General features: G+C 41.3%; 1 protein-coding gene across 4 annotated transcripts in view; it reads right to left on the bottom strand.

Annotated features, from left to right (window-relative positions):
- The window catches only part of LOC122398680 (TLD domain-containing protein 2), a 76,104-nt gene that overhangs the window by 46,061 nt on the left and 4,046 nt on the right, over nt 1–25,997 (bottom strand). For 3 of the 4 annotated variants that reach the window (XM_043398772.1, XM_043398774.1, XM_043398775.1), the window contains exons 2-4: nt 9,948–10,016; nt 9,070–9,176; nt 1,655–1,743 (exon numbers count right to left, since the gene is read on the bottom strand). In XM_043398772.1, coding sequence (XP_043254707.1) covers nt 1,655–1,743; nt 9,070–9,176; nt 9,948–10,016 — 265 coding nt within the window. The remainder of the gene's footprint in view (nt 1–1,654; nt 1,744–9,069; nt 9,177–9,947; nt 10,017–25,997) is intronic. The other variant, XM_043398773.1, reaches the window with a different exon arrangement.

Raw genomic sequence — 25,997 nt, 5'->3', positions numbered from 1 at the left:
CCTTTTCTGTGGTTTTCATGAACAGTAACAATGACTTAACGGATGCTTCAGCTGTCATGTTCGCAGACGTAATATGGCAATTAAATATATCGCCAACAATTGTGGCCAACAGACCTTACCTTGGAGAATTAACAACCGTAATTAATAACGCTATCATTATTGTTACGCTTATGTTCGACAGTACTGTGTTCTCCGAAGAATTATTTTGTTTAATTAAAATAGTAGAATCGTGCCAGGGGAAAAATAGAAATTGCTCGAAATCGAAAGATCGATCGAAGTAGAAAAAGTAAAGTTGTAAAAATCGTGTCCCAACAATGCTTCGTTTTCCCGCAGTTATTCATTCGCTCGGCAGAGCGCGCGAATGAAATTTCCAGTTTCGGGCGAAAGAAACGTGTGCCCGTTCGGTTCTGCAATCCCTTCGATAGAATTCGAATTGGCGTTATTCGATTTTCCCTTCGTCGATCGGTCGAACACGGCCGCCCCGCCGTGTATATCATGGCGTATTCAGAGTCTTCCGTTGCCCCAGAATCCGAGCGATGCCCGTTTGCATCCCCCCCGTTCCATTCCGTCGTTCCCACGGAATTCCTGTTGCATAGTAAGTGTCTGACGTCTTCCAGAACATCGCTGCTTCGCGACCAACTTTCCGGCGTTAAACGTGTCCCCTAATGAGCATTTGGCACGCGAAAAATCTCGAGATATACCCCTTGGTTCCAGCGACTTTTCGAGACGAACGTCACGGTTCCCGTCGGGCCGAGAAAATTAGGTTAGACGTACGTCGCGACGATAAACGACCAAACAACTGTTTTTTGGCAACGACGAGCACGCAAAGAATTAATACCGTGCGCCTTTGACATTTTTCCCCCCATCGTTAAAAATAAGCGTGATATTTAAAATGCTTCCGTTAGGCGGTACGCGTCCTGTACGAAAATACAATCGAGAAAAAACGTATGAAACGTTTTCTAAATATAGGTTATGTCGGATGAACGTCATCCTTTGTAAGCAATTTTTATCGTCTCGGCCCCTTGTGGAAACGCCGGCTGAGGATTAACTATTAACAGGTACTTCTGAGCACCGTTTGACAACAGATGTGCTCGGATCGAGCGCCCCTGCGACAATGATGAATCATCAGCGATAAGTCCCCGACACTGGCACGCCTCGCGTTCGCTGCTTGCTAACAAGACACTAATGGACTCGTCTGTTTCGCTCTACGAAGCCATTTTTTTTCGCCAGCTTCCGTCGTCTCAGTTTCCACGTCGGTCTTGCGATAAATCTCTTTCGAAACTTTGAAAATTCCGATCGATAAACTACGGCGTCCGGCATCTATCTCGCCCGTTTAACCCTTTGCAGACGGTGTCAAGATATACCGAGGCAAAAACTTCCACCATTTTGAACGTAAATCAGAAAATTCTTTAGAAACTGGTAGCCATAAATTAATTATAATTAATAACTAAATTTTTAGTACTATTCGCGACGCGATCAATCGTCGAAGACGAATTAATTCATAATAGGCATTTGTGCAGCTGAGATTACGTTTGTTCTCCTTGACTTCTAATCGTCTACGAGCCTACGCGACAATTGATTATTGTTCGACGCGGTGCAAGCTCGAGCATTGCATCCCATCGTTCGTTGATGGATCGAAATCCCCGTTACTCACCGTGTAGACAATGGTGTTGATGGGCTGAGAAACGCGTCCGTGCTTCTTCTCCTGCAGCGCGGTGCCATCTTTGCTCTCGTTGTCTGAATCTGAAAAGTAATTAAAACGTCAGTCTTTACCGAATGTTCGAATTACAGTTATACAATTTAATACGTAAATCGAAAGGATCGTGGATAGTAAATAGGATGATTTTATCGTTTTATATCTACGATTCTTAATTTAATATTAATTTATATTGTTCCTCGTCTCGTAATTAATTTAATCCAACGATTCGCGAGGAACGCCGAAATCAATTAACTCGACGATATCGGATTCCCTCGATTAATTCAAACAAAATTACGTCTCCATTGATTGCAGTCTGCGTCGAGACGGAACGTTTGCTTCATCAAATAGAAGTCAGTCGACAGAACGGCGTCCTGACTTTCCGACATTTTGCATTGTTTGAACCGTTACAAAGGGAACTTCGTGAGAAACGGCGAAGAAAGGTCACCGAAATGCAAGGCTCGCGTATTGAAATGATTACACGTATATTGTTAAACAAATACGCGATTTACCTATTTGTATATTTCTAAATTCTTATGTTTTGTAAAATTCTTATAGCATATGATTCAAAAATTTAAATGTTCGATCGAATAAACGTCACGATTAAATTGCTATACGTTGGTTTTGTTGGTTATTTATTGTTCGAGTAAAATTATGCATATCTTTGCTCCAAGCGATAAATACAGTTCCACGAGAAACAAGTTAACTCGTAATTACAAACGAGTCGTCTTCTTCTCAGCTGAAAATAAGCTATCCCAACAGATATTACTTTCTCTGCGGCGGCTGAAAGGTTAGTATGATTCATGAACACGTTGCCTGCCATTTTCGTTTAGCTCGACTCGGACTTTCGAGTATTCGATTCGTGCGAGCCACCTGGACCGAAACTCAACTAAAACCTTCGTATATTCCCATTTGAAAGATTGAAGTTGAGCTTGAAATTTTATAGTTAAGATATTTATTAGTGTTTATTTATTTTTCTTACTATACATCTTTGGAAACGTTGCAACGAACACTTTTTTAATAGTGCACTACACGTTTTACAGTGCTCTGTTGTAGCCAATAAAAAAACGTATTCAGTGACACATTAGCAAGTGACCTTGAAATGACCTTAATCATCAGTACATAGAGGAACCTTTGTAAATGTAAATAGCGTTGTATGCATTTGTTAGTTTTGTCATGCATTCGTCCATGTTTACAAACCGAAGGACACGTGACCGTTCTTTTGTTTACCAACAACTCATGTTTACCTTATTAACAGAGGGTCAAGGTCCCTCGAAGGTCACGTCACGATATATCACTGAACTCGTGTTTTCCTCGACTATAACATAACGTAACGAAAAGTGTCCAAAGACATTTTTAAAATCGACTAAAAATTTCTTTAAACAACGACAGTCTTCGAACACGAAAATTATATAGAAAATTCATAGCGTTCGTGCAACAGGTTGTCGGGTAAACATACAAGTTACAGCGTGAGGATAAACGCTCTTTGCAATTAAACTAATTATGGAACGTAATGTTTCCGTTGGACTTCGGTATGAAAACGACGTCCGCCATTGTGATAAAAATAACAGGAAGAAGTGTCGATCGAAAGATTCGTCTCTTCGTCGTCGACCTTCAAGAATCGATTCGCACGGTCTCGAACGATATTTGTATCGCTGGACTATGGATATCAATCAATATCATTATCTCGAATTTATCTGATACGCATTCGAGCACCGTGTTTTTTTACGATTATCATCAAACACTTTATCGCGATTTCACACGAGTCGAAAAAATCTTAATCGTATTTCGACCATTGGCAGAGCAGTGGACGATTATTTTTTTCAAAATAAGCGTAAATACCAGGGATGTACCTGAGCTGTGTACGAAACTTTGTAGAAAGCCGTTCAAGATGCACGGTGTTTCGTTGTCCACGACATAATACACGACGTAGTCGCGAAACTCCGTCTCGAAGATGTGAATATTGTTTGGCTCGTAGTCCACGATCTCCCAGTCCAAGACTGGTATGATTTTATAGCCGAGTTCCATCGTTCTTCGCTCGGGAAGCCACCAGCAGCGTGCTAGCAATTCGTTTCACGAAACAATGGCTCACATTCTTGCAGCGAAACACGTCACAGTCCGAGGCGGATCGTCCAATACTCGTTTCCCGCCAAATTCGCCAACTTCCACCGCGTTGGTGCATTTATCACGCGCGTATGTTGTCTGGGAAATTTTTAACGACGCCCACTTTCGATTGCTTCGAATAATAACTGCATCATTACAACGACAGTACGGGTTTAAAACTTTTCGAGCGTGATCCGAGTACTTTTGGAACAACTTTCACTCGCTTCACCTACTTTCGCTTGGAGACGACAAAGTCAGTATTCGTTTAAAAACAAGGTTCTTTTTATTAATTTTTATATCTGCATGAAAATATTGTCAATGGATTGGCGACGTTCTCCCGATGAAAATGAGTCCAAACACGACTACATTTGGGTAATTTTTTATTTGGATCATTTTTGAAAATCGATTAATTATAATAGTCCGAATATGGTCGTGTTTGGACTCGTTTTCATCGGGGAAGCTTTGCCAATCGATTGACGATACTCTCCTGCAGAAATAATCTCAAAAAATCATATTGTTTTTTTGCAAAGACAAACCAGATTACTAAAACGTGTGACGTTTGATTTCTGAAGGTTAGAATTTGTCATGTTTCCTTTTCCCTTGCGACATACATTCTGACCACTTTATCGATTTAATAAGATCGCCTCGAGCGTTGATCGATCTCAAGCGAATTAGACGATCGTCATTTCGGTTGTTTTATATTTTTTTTTAAACAGCGATTCCGCAATTGGATCGCAAACCTGTTTGCACGAATCGATTTCGAATCTAGAAATGTTTCGACAGATCTGTTTGAAATTTAGACATCCCAAGAGCACTCGCGGTGAAAAACGAAACAGCAATGGCTTTCTGTTACAAACGGTTCTCATGTATCGCGTGGGTCAACCTTGAAGTCGGCATTGAATCTTTCTTAGAATGCTACGCGAGTTTCGACCACGTAAGCAAATAACTAGAAAAATGGCTAAAATGGCACGGTCGACTATCTGTGCGAAGGATGTCTCGATGCAAATAATTCTTGCAAATTGATTCTGCACTACTTACGAAACGATCAAAAGCTATTATAAATTTCAAGTAATTTGGAATTGAGAATGGTTTTATTTATCAATTATTATCTGCTTTGTCGTTTCTATAAATTTTCATTTGTATTGCAACCCGCGTCTACATTCTTTCGCGTCGATGAATATTTTATTCGGCTTAATGTACCGGCGTCACTTAATCCCTTTTTAAAATTCAGCAGTAGCATTAATGTCGTTCGCTATCGTGCACAGAAGCTGTGTCAACTCCTTGCCCCGTATCACGTTTCATCTGCTACTAAAACTGCGTCGCGAAGAAACCTACGAAAACGTCTTACGTCTTTATACGCGATATGTTGCACACAAAAGGAAACGATGCATTATTACGACCTGTCGTCTATGCCATACGTCGTATTTCCATTATCGACTAATACTAACATCGTGGCGCCGTTACGTGACGTATGATAAAATAAGTAAACTTCAGTAACACGCGCCTTGAAAACGAATTATCGCGTGAAATTCAAAGTTAACGCCATACTTTTAAATATTTAAATGTTCAAGAAAATCGAAAGTAGATCGAGATTAAGCTGTAAGCATTTAAGAAAATGCGTGTTTGAAGAAAAATTTTAGGTTAGATTGAGGTTAAGTTCTGGTAACGTGTGTTTACTTTAATCAGTATTTTAGGTTAGGTAGATGTTAAGCGAAAGTAACCTAGAAAATAAGTGCTCAAATAGAAGTACCGGCTTAGATTGAGGTTAAGTCACAGTAATCTGGAAAGTGTGTCTTAAAATCAAGTCTTTGTGTTACATCAAGGTTAAGTTGTAATAATCTTGGAACTTTGTACTCTAACCAGAGTCCTGAATTCAAGGTTACCCAAAAGTCGAAGCACGAAGGACCATTTAAAAAAAAAATATAAGTAACATTGTCCTTTTATTCAAAAAAAATGATCTCTACTATATTATGTTCGAGGTTTCTATATAAAAGTCGTTTCTCTCGAAACGATAGTTTTTCAGATAGTTGACGTAATTCTCGGGAATCAATAAAATGATTGACTCGGAACTTGACACGCATATAAAGTAAATCGTCCTCTGTCGTCAGTATCAAAGTCAATTGAATGTTTCAGGATCGGTACAAAAATCATATATAGACTAAATAGTTACTGAATATTCTCTCCAAAGCATAAATTGTCTTCGAGATCGTTTGACGAAATAATTATAACCCAAGAGTCAGATCGAGTATCTCACAAAATTCTAAGGATCGTGTTTCCTGTGTTCACTGTCGTTCACGATACGAAAAAGTCTCTCTGAAGAACCGTTCGCCGTCCCTGCGCGTGATCAAATTTTAATACCGGCTCTCGCGAAACCGATCACTATTTCACGCTTCACCGTTTCCAATGTCCAACACTTATCGAATAGAATTGCCCGGTGGACACATCGTTCGACGGATCGGACAACAAAACAGGTCATCCGGACGAGCACATTGCGCGTCAGGTGCAGCGTTTTCAAGGTGACGCGAACACTGTATTCGTTATCGACTAGTTCACGCGCGAGACACGCGTTTTCACAATAATAATTTCCCGTTGTTTGCGCTCCGAACGCGAGATCTGGCGCCGAATAAAATGGACGAACCCGTCGATCGTCCGGGTGTGGTATTTCGTCGATGTAAAAAAGAAATAGAAAAAAATAAAAAACTACTCGCAGAGACGCCGTGTTCTCTGACTGACGACACGCAACGACTACTCGCGCTAGTCACACGCTCGACCGACGATCACTGCCATGTTGCGATCACGTCATCGTTGGCGCGATTATTTAATTTCATTGTACGTGGTTTATCGAGATACCTGTACTCGTGTCTTATCTTCTCGGTAAGACAAGGTAAGGCTCTACGAATCGATACTGCTTCCAATGCAGTGCGATCGAAATATATCAGACTTGGTATTTATTAACTCGTTCGATGGTCAACGCTGGATCGAACGACAGGAAGTTGAGCCAACGAGTCCCGATTAAACGAATAGTGATCCGCGGATGTGGAACCAAAACTGCATTCGCGATAAAGAACTTGCTATCCTTTTCTACGACAGTTGAATAGTACGTTTGCATTCCACGTAGTCGAGGGTAGACCAGTGGCCCCCAATCAAAAATGTTTGAGAAACACTGATCCAAGTTACTTGCATTTATCACTGTATGCTCACGTAATTTTCAAGTTGACATTACGAATGTCCTCTGCATACCTTGCACGTCAAATTAATCTTGTGTGAGTAATTGAGTAAGGTTGGAGATTGAAAGTCAACTTTATTTACTGTACGAATATGGAAGAGTGCATGAGAAGCGGGATAACTCGTTTGCCGAGCAAATAAATAAATAAAGGACGATCGCACTTGTTCCCTAGTGGCAGAGAATTCGCTGAAATAATTTGGGAATGCTTTTAACCCATCAAGTTTCCAATCATTGCTCCCTCAGATTTGACGTTTACTTTTTAAAGCTTCTAATAAAAAATTCATCGTTAAACGGTAAAGATAATTTTACGAAAACCAAATAAATTAATATATTACAAAATTTTAAATATAAAATAATTATTTCTTCCCCATAAACAGGATTTATTTCAACTTGAGCGTTTCTCTAGTCATTCAGTGACATCTGTCGGTAAACGTTGCAAATAGTTTGGCAGGAATGCAATCTAGTGGATGATAAGAAAGACGCCGCAGCCTACGGGAGCATTTAAAATAACATTCTTTTAAACAATGATAAGTAGTGATCCCGAATGTTAATCCTTGCACTGTTCCAGGAGATACGGCTCCTGACAGAGATGTAGCCGGAGTTAAAACAGCCTGACAAATTCCGCGATTACCGTCGATCTCCCCTGCAGCTGGTAATTAGATAAATTTCCACGAACAACCGGGAATTCGGTCGACTGTCATTTGGCAAATCCTCGCCGACCATTAAAGGCACACTGGCGCGCGTATACACTCGTGTGTTATGAATGCTCGATGCACGGTATCTGGGTTAGTCGCGCGGCTGACACGGATTCTGTGTTTAATAAAGTGCTAGGCTGAGGCCACCAGGATGGCCAGGATTTAAATTTTCCGGCCAATCTACGCCCCTGAAACGACAACGTTTCTCCGGCGGGATATCGATGTCGATATCGTATCCCCTTAAACGAAACAATAATGAGAACTTAATCGCGGAAGCTTCGTTTCAGATCCCCGTTCGCTGTTATTCCAGCTGCATTCGAGACAAGATATGCTTTGTTCACGGCGGGTCAACGTTGCAGGCTCAAAACATAGTAAGAATTCTTAAAATAAACTCCAGACGTTTCTAACCCCTACCAACTGGGGGGATCCCCCCAGAGCTAGCGAAGCGTGAATGACAACGGTTTTTTTTTCATTCGAAGGCTCAAGGATATATCGTCTGCAGGTGTCGAATTTCACCTCCACTGTACGAAAGAAGACGAGCAGGCCAACCGTGGACCGATGCTTATCTTACGAGATCCAAACACGATATAATTTCAAGTATGGATAAAAATTGCACGCGAGTATACTGGCTAGAGATTCAACTTCATTTTTGTTAACATCGTTAATTAATTTGCTCCGGCCGATTCGTGCATTATTTCGCGCTGGCAACAATAAATATTTATAATAATTCGAACGGGAGCCAGAATCGTCGAGCATTATAGATAGTTTATCGGTTTTTGATTACTCGCGTTCAACGAACGTGCTTACGTGTAGCCTGTTACTTTATTAAAGCGAGCTCGCTTATAGCGGGCTAATTAATTATTAAATCCCGTTTAACGAGCCACGCCGGTCCTTCCTGTTGCGATGCATACTTTATCGCGCTTTTCTACTCTGGCTTAAAAAACATTCTCGTTATTTTTGCGTATACGTTGCGTACAAAGACGAGACACAATTCGATCGGGTGTCCTACGGGTAATATGAGTTTGAGAAACACTGATGCGGGCTGTCGTTGGAAAACTAGCGAGAAATTCGCGGATAAATCTCGCCCGAAGAATGTCGATTAAAGGAACGCGCGAGAAGCGATCGATCAAACCTGGCGTTTGTGCCACTTTAAGAAAGTAAGTCAATGTAATTCGCATGAGTAAGGTTGCGTCCGACTCTTAGCGCCTACCAGGAGACCTTCGTCCGGTCTGGATCGTGATCCACGGCAGACCGCGAATCGTTAATTCCTCAAGCTATCGACGCTGCGCTTCCGCGTATTTCTCGCTCTACCCGGTATACGTATCGGTGGATTTAAAGAGATCACTCACCCTTCGAGAGCTTATCGACGGACTCGAAGCGTCCTTCGACCTTGTTCCGCAAAGAATCCAAATCGAAAGGCGTCGTGAATCCGTGATCCACGCTGCGGCTCTTGCTCCTGCGAAAGGAAACGATCGATTAACGATTAATATCGATCGCTCGACGCTTTCTCCTTACATTCATAGTCTCTATTTTAAGAACATTTATCGAGAGGAAAATTTATATAACAAATAGATGGGATCAAACCTTGGACCATTACTAATTACTAATTATTTAACTTTTATTCCTAACTGTGATAATTTTTTTTTTAATACTAAACGATGTTCATAGATAATTCTATAAATTTCAGCAAGTACTGTATGTAGGAAAAAAAGAAAAAAAAAGAATATGTAAATTGAGGTAATTCAGACGAACAGGTAAAACGTGGAATTATTCGCGCATAGTTTTCTCTGCAAAAAGCGAGGCCAGTGAGGCGTGACAGAATGTAATTTTACAATGCAACGAACCATGCGTGGTATTAATGAACTCTACAAGACGAATGTACAGTAGAATGGCCGACGAAGATAGCAAGCAACAATGGGACTTCCGTGAATGAAATTACCATGTTGGGAGGGGAAAAAAAACAAATTTCATGAATGAGGGGAACAGGAGGCGCAAACTAAATTAGCTGGCGCAGCAACAGGTAACGAGTGAAATTCGATAAGTGCTCTCTGGTTTATGGCAGTTTCCTGCCATTCACGATATTATCAATTTTATTAACCCTTTCTGTCGTACGCGTGCCATCATTTTTATTTCCTGTTATTAAAGTAAAAGGAATAATCTAAATCTATTTTGTATTTTTGTGTTTGCTGTTCGTCCGCCATTCAAATCCAGTTTCTAATTCACATACCTGAAATAAGATGCGGTGAGGTTTTCCGTTGATCTCGAATGCGTGACATCCTGGGACATTCGCCTGGACCTGGGATGCAACAAACAATCCAAAACAACGGCAGTGAGAATACATGCATCTACGTGCAGATAATGCTTAAAATAAAAATCAAGAAAATTATAACAATAATGCAATCGGGGAAAAACAAACGATTCGCTCGAAGTACATACATGATTAACATCAAGCAAGGCAAACATATACTTTCATTTTTCATTAACCCCTTAACGTTCATGCCCGAGTCTGACTGCTTTGAAAAACGATATTTGTTTAATCTAACGGTTTAAGGGATGATAATATTTGTTTTCCTTCAATTTATACGTTGGATACAACATTGTAATTAACAAAAACCGCATTTTTAGAAACAAATCCAATAAAGAAAACTGATCATTCTTGATTAACCCGAAAAATATGAGCGTTAAGGGGTTAACAGTACATAGAAATAAAATAATACGTAAGAATAACTAAGAATAAGCGGTCAACGTGATTGCAGTTCGGATAAATAAAAGTCGAATAAACAATTACGTCTCGCACATCCTGTTCCGTGTATTTTTATCTCGTTCGAAACGTATAAATGATATTGTTGGATTAATCGGCCATCCGGGTTCCATGTTAAGAGTTTAACCGATATGGAATTTATTAAGAGAATAAAAGAAGCATTAAACGGGACGGTGTATGTTCCCCGAAGAAAGAGAAACGATCCGAACGATGCAATTTGCATAATTTCGCGAGAAATCAGGGTCGGGGGTATACAAGAACTCGACGAAAGAATATCGGAACGCGGATGGGCGTAAACTCGAGCCGGACTCGGTCGATTCGGAACGGTGCTGCCATCGCCCGGCGCTAATTGCTATGGACACTTTAATTCGATCACCGGTCTACCCTGACGAATCCAACCATCTTCTATTTTTGGACGAATTTCCCCGACACGGATGTGAATTCCTCTCGATTCGGATCTATCCATTTTTATTTTCAAGGCGATAAAACATTTTCCGATGGATATATTTTACAACCTAAGATACTAACCTAAAATTTTTAGGTTAGTAATTGGTAGATTACTGCCACATTAACTTTCAGTCGAGAGAACTTTCATCGAGTGTTCACCGTATGGAAACAATGGAAAAATTAACGACGAATAATCGCCAAAATGTCTCTACCACTAACGGACCCCGGTATTTTTGGAAGCGGGACAGTGTCACGTTTGGCAGCTTGCCCTCTGAACGATCGAAATGCTCGCTCGACACGGGACCCGACGTGTAACAGACAACAAATAAACAGTCGTAACAGAAATATGGTTTAAAAACGGTAGGAATGCTTGTAGAATCGTTCTGCTTTTGAATATTCGACGGGCATAATTAAAATGTTACTAGAGCGCTTGATTAATAAATTGCAATCCTACCACAAAGTTCAAAGCTACTATAGCTTGTAATATTGCAACAGTAATGCTCGAATGCGTATAATGTATTGGAATAGTTGCAACCATAGTCGCGGGGCAAGCGTATGCAACCGCGAAAGAACCGTTGCTCGTGGTTAAAAACGGTCGGATGGATCAATCCTGTGTCGCCGGTATCAAGATTTACGCGGATGTACAGTTAGTGTTGCAACTGACCGGTAACGAGTTACTGTTTGGATCTTGCCTCGAGTGCGTATAGATTTCCACGTAAACGGGAAACGCGTAGGTACGCGGCGGCAATATTTCACGTGTCTATAAATATGTGGATAGAAGTGGAGTCAATAAAGCCCACTGTCGCGAGTACGCGGTCGTAGGAGATATAAATAATAAATTCGACCATCGGGCCAATCGGTCCGCTAACGAAAACATGAAACGTGCGGTCTATCGTCGCTGAAAAACAGATCTCGAAAACGTTAATTATTGTTCCAATCTTCGCGGTGAGGAAATTGCAGAGGGTTTCCAAAGGTAAATGAAAATGCATTGAAAACCTTCGAGCGGACTACTTTCGTTTACTTTTCCTGAAAGCACGAGACGATCGAGTTACGTAATAAATAGAAATAAGTGCTTTGGACGTAAACGAGCGAACGCCAGGCACAATACCGGAATAGAAAATGGTTCTGCAAGGAGAAAATAGTAATTCAGATTTTCTTACCGTGGACGTGGGCGTCTCTGTGACCTGATACCGATGATTCATATGCACTAAAGTTACATAATGATTTTACTTTGTGGGTTTAACACCCATCTTGACTCCCACCCCTTTTAATTTTATAAACGAAACCCCCCACGTCGTGGCCCATATAGTAATTTTATCCAAAAGTCTGGGGGATTTAACGACCGCGTCCGATAATTATTTCCTCGTAACTGGCGAGCCCGGGTTTCATTTAAAGGCAACTGTAAACACGCGAGAGCGTCGCCGTCCATGTTCAACAGCCACGTTAACGTTACGAAGCAATTTCAACTGTTGCGTGGGCAATTCAGGCGTGCTATAAAGGGGAACAGGCGGCGCTGGTTAATACTTCGGACGATTTCACATTCACGAGCCCCCGTCGAATCGCTTTATCGCGATCGTGGGATACGACGCCACCGAAAATCGGTCGTTTATTGAAATTACAAAAGCGTCCGACAGACCGTCTCCCCCCGTCCTCCTTGAACAAGTTCCGGAACGATTCCGCTCGTACGCGGTTATATTCATCCCGTAACGATAAATAACACACCCCACCCTTGCCTTTTTTTGCCTTCTCCATGACTCTTCTTTTTTTCCTTCCCTTCTGCGGAGTCGTGGGTCTGTCTTTCGAACGTTTTTTTCCTCATTTTTGGGGTTTTTTAATCTCAAACACGATGATGGGGTTACAGAAAAGCTTTTTTTGCCTAATTTTCACTTGTCTTTAGGAGAGGAGCTACTATTGTAGAAAATATGTTGCAATAAAAGAAGGTATATAATATTGTAGGAATCGAAGAAAATATACGAGACACACGCTGTGGGGTTTTTCGAACTCGCGACCTCCAGACTACTAGCCAGACGTCCTACTCGCCCACCCAACATCGCACCGCTAATTTATTGCTTTTTTTTTTAATCTTATGAGCATGGAGGATCCTCGATTACCCAATTTTGTTTGACAAATATAAAACTATGAACTAAGAATAGTCGAGCACGAGCATAGATTTCACAAACCCGCCGGACAAGGTTGCACTATCACAACGCCGTACATTATCCACGCTCAGAAGCCACTTTATCGATCTACGATAGATAACGTCCTGGCGTAGCTCCAAACTGCACAGATGCCACGCATAAAAATATGATAATCGGCCAATAAAGCGGGATATCCGAGGGCAAATTTGCCAATTCGTATCTCCCTTGTCTTCCACGTCCATAAAATTATACGAACTTTCGCATAATCGGCATTTGTCCCCAGATGCGTTTAACCCTTTCGTTACGAGCGCTCTGTCCGCCATGACAGCAGCGCGTCGCGTTTTCGCGGGACGTTCGAACGCGATAAACGCCCGGTGTTCGTCGTTGGATCGTCGATGGAGTTGCGTGCAATTTGGTCGTCGTCCCGGGGCGCGCTGTAAACGGGTTTCCAGCCGATGTACAAGGCAGAAAGAGAATCGCGCCGGGGACTTCCATCGGAAGGGAGAAAGGTGGTTCTCGGCGTGCACGTAAGCACAGACTGTTTCGAAATTTCCTGCGACACCTGCGTCCGACGGTCTTCCCGCCAGATGTTTCGCAAAAACGTCCACGGACAATGGAACGACTTCGAAACCGTTCTCGGAACGGGAGCTTGGAAAATCGAAGCTCGGAGACCCGGTCGTCGGTGTCGAATGACGGACGGCTCGGTGTCGTTCGGAAAGGAAATAAGAAACGCCCGACTGTCCATTGAAAAAATACGTTTGTTATTCCTGCGAGAGGAATGTCAGGAATGATACTCATCGATTTTAATCACATATTTTGCACTCTTGTACGTTACACGTGTCGTAACAGGAGTTGTAACTGTACACTGTTAGTTATGACAAAAATATATGTGAAACTCTTTTATTAATCGTATCACCATACTTTTCAACGTTAGGAAAGAAAAAATAATGAAAATTTCGCCGAGATATATTTCAACAAATTTATATGCGTTGTATGTTATTCTCGACTGGCAGCGTGTCAAACTTCTTTCTTAACGTTTACAAAGATATTCTAATCGGATAAGTCGTGTTGTATCTGATTGGCGATGACAACTGTCTGCTTGAAACTCTGTGCAATACATCGAAGATGTATCGTTAAACTTCTAACCAAGTAAAAATTCTGTATTTCTTTCTCACGATCGTCTATTTTTTCCTTGAAATTAAAAGAAAAGAAAATACATGCTCCCGTGTCGGAAGCAAGGCGTCAACCTAAATTTTAATTATACCGGGAATTGTGTACGAAGTTTTCCAGCGATACAAGCTCCGACTGGCCGTTTCATCGGTCAAGCTTTCGTGGACAATGTCGTCCCGTGAATCAACCGGCGTCAGCCTTTATTCGCACGAAGAAAAAACTAGGCTTCGTCGTTGAAAACGTTGCATGGTTATCAAGAAAATATGTTTGTTCCAAGCAGCGTCGCGTAAAATGAATAACAAAACTATCGATAAAAAAAGAGTAGCCGAAGGCTATTCGTACCATTAAAATATAAATCGTAGCAAAAAGTGGGCATGCAACGTGTGTGCCGTGGGGCAGTGATTAACGCGCGAAATTGTCAAGCATGCGAAAGATACATTTGCATTAAAAATTAAACCCGAAGAGAGAGATGTTTAAATACTTTTGCGACCCACTGTATATCTCGACGGAACACTGTCTCTCGATACCACGATCGTTGCACATTGTGCAAGTATCCGATCAAATCGATGGGCTTTTATTATTCCAGCCGCGCGTTATTACCTCGGGTTCGGTCGCGAAGATCCCGTCCGCAATAAAGCATATTATTCCCTCGTGACCGCCCGATAATATATTTCCCACGTGCTGGGAAACGTAGCGGCGGTGTAATTGTAATTTACGTCGCGAATCGCATGTGAAAATCCTTGATGTCGACGACAGTTCTCGGAATACGCAACATTTTAATCGACGTTAAAATCACGCGATTTTTCTCCCAGAGAAAAATAAGAACGGGTGTCGCTAGTTTTAAAAAATTTATGAAGGGAGTACATATCTCCCTTTTATCTGGCTTCGAAAGAAATTAGGAAAGTTTCTCTATCGGGAGATTAACGTAAGCGGAAGCTAATTTTTGAAATACCTTTCAACGAAAAGTTTAAGGAATATTCTATTTAATAATTTCCAATCGCTAATGACTCCGTCATTTTCGTCCGCTTTTTTCATACGATTCGTAACTTAAAAATTTCATTTTGGAAATAAGGAAACGTTCTTAACGTATACTGGCATCTGAAAAAAAAAAGGAAGAGACGAACGTTTGGGGGAAAATTGAACTCGGGTCACGTTCCTTGCACCCTGGAAATATCGAGGCGTCCCCGACCGCACGTGTTTCGTTCCAAATTTTCCCAACTATCACTGTGTCACTAACGCCGAAGGACGATCCCGATTGGTACGTTCCAGTATGCACACCGTTGCTCAAAATCGCCGACAGGAATTCCAATGCGCCCCGTTATACAATCGATGCGCCAGGTCATATCGATCCGTAACACCGTCCACGGCGAACGATTCCTGCGACCGATCGACGATCGATCGTCGTATTAGGCGGCTCATTTCCGGCGAGTGTCCTTTTCGTTTCCTCTCGACCCTGCGGGCTGACTGACGAGCTCGACCAATCACGGCCTTCTCGATCGATCATCGATTAGTCATCGAACCATTAACCTACCCCGAACGAACAAAATATTAATTGCACGGTTGCTAACCATAGAATAACAAAGAAGAGGTGACTGGATCGATCAGAAAAAGAAACCCAACCTAACCTCGAAATTATTTTCTTTAAAATTGTTAGAGAAGGGGAACAGATATTTAGGCCGAACAACTCGACTAAAATGCGTGGTAGTAATTTAGACGCGATGAAACAGACTTAGAATTACTACAAAATATTAATTGCACGATTGCTAACCATAGAATAACAAAGGAGAGGTGACTAGATTGATCAGATCAGAAAAAACTCAACCTAACCTCGAAATTATTTTCTTTAAGAATGTTAAAGAAGGGGAACAGATATTTAGGCCGAACAACTCGACTAAAATGCGTGATAATAATTTAGATGAGATGAAACAGACTCAGAATTACTAGCTGCCGTTAATTAGTCCGTCCTCGCGACGACCGAGAGCGTGGAAGTTTTCATCGGGGGCGTTCAAGGCCCCTTCCTAGATCCATCGGGCACGCTGAATCGATCGGTGATCGACAGAAGGTCAGCGTACCCGTTTGAGGACACTTTTCGAAGCGGAAGTCTCGCTTTCGAACGTGAAACGCGCCGAGAATACGAAATCGAAATTCGTTCCGCGGACGGTCTTCGTAAAAACGAATCAAGATGGCCGCCACGGATTTCTGATCTACAAATATTACATGAAAACGAAATTTCTTTTTAGCTTCCACTATCTTTTATTTATATTATTATATATGCTACTCGATTCGCGTGTGGGAGTTTTCCTTAACAAACCTGTATTTTCTCACGGTTAATGTTATATTACCTCATCCTGTTCGAGAAACGGAAATAATATTAGTCTTTATTAACCCTGGGAAAAAACCAAGGAAAATCTTTTAGGAAAATTTTTTCCCCGACAGTGTAGTGTCTAAAGTATTTGTACGAATAAAAATCGAATGATATAAATAAATAACCGAAGGAAAATACTCGCTGAAACTTTAACTTGGTTTTTGAAAAAAACAGAAATGTCCAAGCTATTGATGGATCGTTCTCAGCGAAGCAATTTCGCGTGCAAAATGATTTATAGATCGCGTGCGCCGCGTAAATCAACGCGATTCTCTTCCAATTAGTCATCGGACCTCGCGAACTGTATCTTTCTCGCTCTGGCTGAGAATCGTTGATCGATGATTAGTAAATCATCGGGCTAGGCAAAGATTGTTGCAAATTTAGTGTCTCGAAGCCACGGATATTGCAACACGTTCCGTAAAGATAACTCCTAAGATTAGGGCCACTTCGATTCCAACTTCCAAGAATCGGGGCAAGTATGTCAGATAAAGAATTCGAATAAAAAAATATAGTAAATTTTTGCTCGTGAAAAGAAAAAAAACACAGCCAATTATACATCATTATGGACGAGGAAATATTTTGTTGACCCGATTACCATTGCTATCTTATCGCCAAAGAGGACCATAAAGACGTAATATAAAATACTTTGACAAAGATTTTCGAATAAAAATATAAAATTATAATATTCGAATAATAGTGAAATTTCTTTTTTCCTTTAATATTACGGGACGGAAAATAAATTAAATTATTTAATTATCACCAAAGAGGACCATAAAGACGTAATATAAAATACTTTGACAGAGATTTTCGAATAATATATAAAATTATAATATTCAAATAATAGTGAAATTGCCCTTTTCCTTTAATATTACGGGACGGAAAATAAATTAAATTATTTAAATAAAATTGAATCTGAAGATTAAAATAGAAATAAATCGAAGAATTTAGGTTAATACAGAAACGTGTTGGAACGATTATGTAGTCGATGACGTTTAGCGTGAACGCGAATGCCAGAAATAGCATTCAGCTTTTTGTTATCGAACACTTGTCGGAGGAACAAAGGCAGTATCGAAGCGAGTTGAAAACAGAAAAAGATATCAAGAAGAGAATGAAAGTGCATTATCCGCTAATCAACGGACTAATTGTCGACAGACAGGCTGTTTCGATTCAATTACATATTGCCTTTTTAACATTCCTGCGTAGCAAGACGTTCCACGCATCTTTCAAAGAATTCTTTTCCATTTAGTCTATGGAAATTACGATTTTATAAACCTTTATAAAATATTACAGTATCTAAATATTATTTTAAAGTCTTTATTTAAATAATTTGTTTTTTTTTTTAATCGTTAATGTTTTTTTCTTTTTTTCGATTACCGAGCACTTCTTTGCATTGCGTTCATTAAACCCAACTAAGGTACTCGAACTGTGTGCTCGCGTAGCATTCCTGGCAGGTCAGAACGACGCCAGAAAGAGTCGATCGTCCTCTGCGAGAATCGACAATTAAGCGTCAAAGTGAAGTGCTCTGTCGAAAGCCAAACAGACGTAGCAAATTGCGTTCGTACACGCAAATCGTCTTAACTACAACAGGCTGCACGCCACTTGCCGTTTACGCAATTTTCAGTTAAAAATAGATCGCATATTTCAATTCGTCTTTGTCGATCGGTTCGATGTCAACTTTAACGAGGATTAATTACGGCAGAAATTAAATTACGTTTCAATATTATAGGACAGTATTGGATTAAAAAATTTAAACCTACGAATCGAAGATGTATAATTTCTTGTATTCTTAACGATAATCAAATAGATATAAATCAGCAATTTCCTCGTTGTTTTATTCCATTGTAAAATGTTAATTAACTACGGAGGATTTCCCGACGGTTCTTTTCGAGCGAGCATAATTCCGAGATATTGAGCAACGCTTAACGAAATTATGCACATAATTAAATTGTTAAAATCATCGTGCACCGACCGGTACGAAAGATTATTCATGTCGTTAAAATAAATAAAAAAAATGTTATCATTACGACTGTAACCAAAATAGGTTAGGTGTGGATTAAAAGTTCGAACGTTACGCACAAATTAAATTCACATTAGTCCAAACGACGTTTCGATATCAGCGTGACTTTAATTTCAAATCTAAAGGTTATAAAAATTCCCTTTGTTCGAAACGAAGTCGGGATAAAAATAGCTCGCGCAAGATTGATAATTGTTGCTTAATTAAAGCGTACACGGTAGCTAACGACATGTCTACTCTGTGCCGCGGGTAACAAACCGATCCTACGAAAACGAGCTCAATTACGACGGCCCAACAATCCGTTAATTACAGCGACCCGACTCTCTTCGACGTTGTCCTTGACATCGATGTTGCGGCCATTATATTCGATAGTACGCTCTCAGCGTTGTTGCGACGACGCGAAAAGAAAAACTTGCACAAGTGCATTCCGCGGGTCGGAACGAAGGCTGAAAAGCGGCAGGCGAACAAAGTTCGAGTTCTGCCCGGTTACGGCGGCTCCTTAGAGGCCTGAAATCCCTTTCCCACAGTTTCTTACGAAATTCCCTCTTAACCGTATCTCCCCGACCAGTTGGTAACTCGCGCCCGAAGTAGCTCGACTTTCTAATGGTCTCGCGCGCCACAACTGCTCGCAGCTTATAACGCGGGAGAGAAAAAGAAAGACAGAGAAAGAGAGAGAGAGAGAGAGAAAGAGAGAGAGACTCGCCACGAGATATCGCAACTCCTAACAGTTACAATTTACGCTGGCCTTGCGTCCAATTGCATTTTTATTATCCTAAACGTCTCGACGTTGCCCATGAAGAAATTTACGAACGCTAGGTTATCGCGAAACACGATCCTTGTTCGATCATCGACGTGCGTTCGTGTCGGGTGTCAGGAGCACGATGAACTGGCCGCTGTAGGTCAGCCAAGTGGCTCCCCCTACCGAGTCATCCACGTATCAACAGCTGTGATGCACGCTGGGGTCTTCGGTTTTATTGTATCGCGATACGTAATAAACACCGTGTCGGTCGATCGAAATTACTCGACAATATAACGAACACCGTCGGTGGTTATTTTAAATTCGATTACAATAATTCGATCGCCACCGATGAACATTCGCCGTGTTCGATTTAAATTGCAATTTAATACGTAACGAGCGCGCCGTGAAAATACTTAACGCTCGAGCGAAACCGTTGATTAAGAGTGGAACCGCGTTGATATGCCACGCGTTCGTCATGCCGCACGATCTGCTGAGTCCACAGCCTGTCAGTTTTAATTTATTCCCCGGCACGAATCAATATTTACACACAATAGGGAATTATCTAATTGCGGCGTTCACGCACAATGGGACAGTTTTATCTTCATTCAAGAGGTATTAAAACATTCCCGAACCATTCGACGAAGACATCGTATCGCGTGTCTTCGACTCGGTTAACACCAACTGATGGAATATAAGTCTATCGGATAATATCTACCAATTATACGGGAGATTAGATACGTTGTTGTTCCAATTAAGATAGTTCAGGGTAAGTCGGCTGTATTAGCAAATTCTAGTGTCTCGCGTTAACCGATAGAACTAAATTATGTCTCGGGATTTATCGACCGACGACCAACGCGATTAGTACAATTTTAAAATCTTTTCGTGTATTGTTCGCCATAAAGAAAATAAACTTTATTATTAATAGCAAACTCCCAAGTTAATTTTTCTTTACCAGAACCCATTTTCAATTCGTAAATATTATTTCTGCGATTGAAAATGCTCGTATCTTTCCCAACGCAGGAAAATCTATTCGATATCGCGTCGTTCGCGAGATTTCTCGAAGAAACGAACCGAAACGAGGTATCGCAATCCCCCGTGCAAGCCCGCTATCGTTTCATCGCGGCTAAAGTTTCTATATTCTGTTGTTGACCGCGTCTTTGGCACTCTTTCAGCTGCGACTGTCACGGATATCAAGTCGACAGGCGATTCCTTGCCAGCGACACCGTACCGTTTGTTTAATATTCAGTCCTGGCTTCGACAGGAAACGCCGTCTTCCGTTTGTTAAACGAAACGATTCAGCACACATTCAGATTAATGGAAACGATCGATATCAGAAGCGAGATGACGATTTACGTAAACGTCGGATAAAATTCGAGTCGATATTTTTAGAAATTGTACGATTCTTACATTAATACAAGTTATATTTACGCAAAAGAAAATTTGTAATATTTTTATTTACGTTTGTCGTGTGACCTTGCTATGTTGATTTTATTATTAAAAAATTATCCTTTGGTAAATGACTTCGGTGCATGACTCAAAAGTTAAAGTCGTCGATCGCGAACGTGCTAATGGTGGAAACGATTGCGACATTTCAACCGGGATTTCCTTCGAAGAACGAAAAGTCGGCGCGACGGTTTCTTGCCTTTCCAAGAACGCGCGACGACGCCTTTTACAACTTGAGGCGCACGCGAGCCGAAAGAAGATTAACCTCGAGAGGAAGTACGATGAATAATGCGACTGTTTTACATATTTCCCTGCCGTGCTACTAAACGGAACCCACCTGAGAACATTAAACTTACATTAATTCCTGGCAATCCGTCGTTTTACTTTCAAATGGCCGCCCCGATCGACGGAACTCCCGCGAAATTAGGACTTCGTAAATCGTCGGTCGCGCTTAACGAATTTTGGAACACGGACTATCCCATTCGGGGGATCCAACGTTCGAATAATACGATTAAACGTCGAAACGTTTCAGCATTTTAATACATACAACCGTACGACTATTTCTATTCGAATATTTATAAATATTATGGCTAAATTATAACGATATTATTATTATTTGTATATTGAAAATATTACGAATATTATGTACAAAAATAATTCGACGAATAATCTCTGGATCGATCAGTTCGGCGATTTCAGGCGTCGAACAAATAATCGCGTTTTGCTTTCTAAATTCACGTTTGTGTTTACCAAGAGAAAGTGCACGCTTTTGTTAACAGTTTATTAAGTCCGCTAACGTAATTGATTTCTCTGCAGAACAATTAATTTCAAAGCGGTGAAACACGAATATTAAATTTCAGAATGCATTGCGGAATTATTTTTTAAAATTTCGTACCTTAATTTCTAAACGATTTTAGAATCTTTAGAGTGAACGAACGTTCAAATATTTCTATTTTGTTGGAATCTTGGAAATAGTAACTACCTCCCTCGATAACATTCGGCGTTATCCCGAGCGAACGTTAGCAAGGGAATCGAACGCGCGTGAAATAAGACTGTTGCAACGAAACAATGCTGCGGTCGGTATTCGATATACGATCGTTCCCACGCACCGATATTATAAAACGCTTTGCAACGCGTACAGGCACGAAGAGAAAAGTATTATTCGCGATACAAGCCGGCCTGGTAGCCACAAGCGCGCTCGAAAGCAACTTCAGGCTCCTTTGTTCGCTGGAACCAGTCGCTGTATACACTTCAATCCTTTCTTCTCCCATCCGGTTCGGCCTGCATTCCTGCCCCGACTACTTTTATCTTTCTTCGGCGTTTCTCGATCTCGAGACACACCCCGGGCGGTCCCCCGTCTTATCGGTTCGAACCTGCTATAATAATATAATCGCTCGGTATGCCAGCAGACTGACGAAAAGAAAAAAAAATCAACGCGAGGATCGAGCGCAACGATCCACGCTGCTACGGTCACCGTGGATCTCGGTTATCCGCTCGAACGTGATCCACCGGGGCGTACGCGCGATCTACGACGGAATCAGAGCGTGACACGGAGTCCTGGCACACGCGTTTCGCGCGATGCGTAACCAGCCTTTTCTCACGACGCCCCTAACAGACTCATTCTCAGACCCCCCCCCCCCCGATTACCGGACTCGCCACGAATATTCGCGTACCAAACGAAAATAATTAATATTTTTATACGAAACTTTTGCAAGAAGCAGTTCAAGAAACGTACTTTCGAAAACATAACACATTTATCAGAAAAAGTTTCATAGTTATATTAGAAATTGGTTATTAAATAAAGCACTCAGATTTCCTTTCAATAAACGCTACACTTTATTTCTATTACGGTTAGAAGAGACATCCTTTCTGTATGAGTTTCACAACAGAACTAAACTGCAATTGTACTTGTATAAACAGGAAACCGAATCTTACGAGGGAATATCTCTTTCCTTCGGAATAGGAGACCAGTAAATCCGATTAATTTTGTACTTGGTTTTTAGTAGAAAGCCTAACAAGTTACGGCCAAAAGATTCTTGAAAATTCACGTGTGGTGTCCTCCCCTTAAGACTAAAAAAAAATCTAAATTTCGCCGTATCGGATTTGCTCTTTTTCTAATCCCGGTCCATTGTAGTCTCGAGACTGTGGAACTTTCGAAACCGGTCGTGGCAACCTCTCTCGAACCGAGTCGGTCACGCGTGTCGGACGCCTTTGCGCGTTCCCCGCACGAGGCGTGTCACGTTTCGGTCACGTGTACACCTGCATCGACAGCGACGAGAGAGTTAAACGATCGCAGCGTGCGTAACAGCGTCTGGTACTTTCTCGGTGTCGTGTGTGTGTGGATATATCTGCCCGCTTGCGAGCGAACGTCACTTTCTCGAACCGTCCATACACGCCCTTCGCCAATAGATGTCACTTTCACAGGGCAAGAGACGCGCCTCGGTTTCCGGAACACCGTTCGATGGATTTTAATTTACGAATAAATTCACAAACGAGATACAAAGATTTGCCCAACGTCCATGTCGTGGAAAAATAATTCCAATCGAAAGAAGAGGATGTTTCAGTCGGGGAAATACCGCGAGACGAGCGAATTAATTAATTTCCGGACGTTCCTCGTTCCTCGTACGAAATTCCGATACGGTGAGGTTCACCGACACGAGGAAAAAAAAACAATTCGACGAAACTCTCTTTGTTCGCGCTGACTCCTACACTGTTGATCGTCGACGATTCGCAATTTTTATTATAATGCATCGTACGTACGCGTACAGGGCTTATCGCGTTTGCTATTCGACGCGCGTCTGCCGTGGCGCAGCGGGACGCGTACGAGTTGCGTTTTTGTTCGTTAAACTTTTGACGTCACCGGCACGTGCGTTTTTGGTTTAACGGTGCTTAATTAGCCACGCCGACGGCAACGATTTTCAATCAATTCGACCGCGAGGGGAAGGTAAAACGAATCAATCGATAACGTAATCATACGTCGTTGCAATTTAGATCTACAGTCGGAGTTACCAACTTGCTCTTACTTTTTTTCCAAGTTTTCGAAATTTAAAATAAATAACTATTCAATTTTATTGGTTTGTTCGGGGTGAAAACTGAACGAGGCAAAATTGTAACGCAACGAATTAGGCGAGACTGTTTGATGTGCCGCCTCTGCCAATAGGAAGGTTGCAAATTACGTAACCAACAGACATTCAAAATTGGTTCCATGTGCGACATCTGTTTCTAAGGCTCTCGGTTCTCTTTGTGCGCCTTTAGCATACGTAAACAAACGTACTGCGCGAATGCATCGCGCATTTATTTACGTTTCGTATCTAGCAATGGTAGTTTTGCTGTTATGGTTTATTTTCATCGACACTTGAAATTATTGAATAAAAATTTGTTTCGAACGAGACACTGTTTTCTGAAAACTCGATCCAAGATCGCGAGGTTAGGAAACGCGGAACAGGAAATCGAGTTCGACGCGAAGATTTTATCGGAACGTATCGCGAGTCGAGTTTTCGAGTCCGCGATCAGAATTTTATGCCAACTCCGCGTATTTGCTAAAAATATATTGTTATGTCAGGCGTGTTCCCTGCGATTCGAAAATACGACTGTAAAATTACATCGATTTTTTTCCTCGAACATTGTATTCGCCAGCGTTTCGAAGATTGTTTTTTTTTAACGTTCGACGAAAAGCGAACACTAACGTTCGAGAAATCCGTTCCGCGAAAAGAAACATGGCGGGTACAGAGGCGTCGCGTTTCGAAATGGGTGCACGAAAACACGCGCGGCATGCGGCTTTGCCAACAGCGTACAAAATTACAAACTCTGTTAAACATCAACGACCGAACGACAGGAAGAAATTCTTGCGACGCCGTGCCGGTACAACGAAACTTTTCCTGAACACGATACGTCTGTGACTGTACGAGAAAACTCGTCTTGAAGTCGACTCCAGTGGGTCGTGTTGCCTTTTTTCATTGAGAAACATACTCGTGACATACTCAACGTCAGACTGTTTTTTTTATTTACCGTAAATTTGGTAACTTTCAAAATTTATTTCGTGTTTTCGAACTTTGGATCTCGAGGATCTTATCGGGGCTCGCAACTACATACGATTTGACACGCAGATAATTTTAGAACGATAACGCGAGACTAATCTAAAATAATCGAAAGATTCCTCGGTATCTCGCAAAGTGAAAGACGAAGTAAAAGTTAGGAAAAAAGTAAACAGCGATATAAATGGTTATTTTAAGACACACGACCGGTTCTCACGTGTTACGAGAGGTATCGATGAATTCCATCTTCATCTTCTTCTTTGAACGGTTCCGAGTTTAATTGAGAGCTCGTTGTATTGGTTCACATCGACAAAGTAAACGTTTACCCGTCAGCCCGTTATTTACCAGTGTCCTATTTAGAGGTAATTCAAGAAAACCACTCGAATCGTCGATGAAATAAAAAATCGAAATTTCGATTCGTGAAGACTGTTCTCGCAGTCGGGATTTATTGGACCCTCGAACAAAATTGCTAAAAAAAATATTTTATTATCGAAGGAGAAACGGAATTCTAAGTTGTAAAAAAGCAATCGTTCGGAAGATTTACTTTTCGAGGGCAATTCAATCGAGAACGTCCCGTCGTATATTTGAAATCTGCATAAAACCGTAGGATAAATTTCGATGTCGAGGATCCCGATTTTTCTCCGACGATAAAGCTGACCGTATGTCGAAAAATTCGAGGGGGAAACCGTCGAATATTAATGACCGGCGATCGAACCGTTACCAGTATGAGAAACGAAGAGAAAATGAAAAAGAAAAGTATCTCGTGGGGAAAAATGCATCATGATTGGATTACCAACGTGGAACGTACGTAGTTGGCAATTTTTTCTAGAGGAAACGGAAGGTTGTGGATGCGTCCTAGGATCGACCCAATTTTCTCGGTAAATTTTCGTCGTCAGCGGAAAAAAGTGGAGCCTGGTCACCGAGGCGGAGATATCTTTTTCTGGGGATAACAATACCCCCGTCCGTGACAAAAACCCGAAATTCTTTGAATCGTCTAACAAGGTTCTCCGTTCTCATTTCCTGCAAAAGTTCCACCCGTCTCTGAATTAAAATTCAACGCGGCACACTTCATATTGTACACGTCTCATATTTGCTATATAACGTAAAATTTATTTTCTGAAATATCGTCCAAGGTGTTTCTAATGACAAGAACAATTAAAATGAAATAT

This window comes from Colletes gigas, unplaced genomic scaffold, assembly GCF_013123115.1.
Source record: "Colletes gigas isolate AHSC1104 unplaced genomic scaffold, ASM1312311v1 Colletes_gigas_Sc00012, whole genome shotgun sequence".
Lineage (NCBI taxonomy): Eukaryota > Metazoa > Arthropoda > Insecta > Hymenoptera > Colletidae > Colletes > Colletes gigas.
This window is presented reverse-complemented; position numbering and strand designations above follow the sequence as displayed.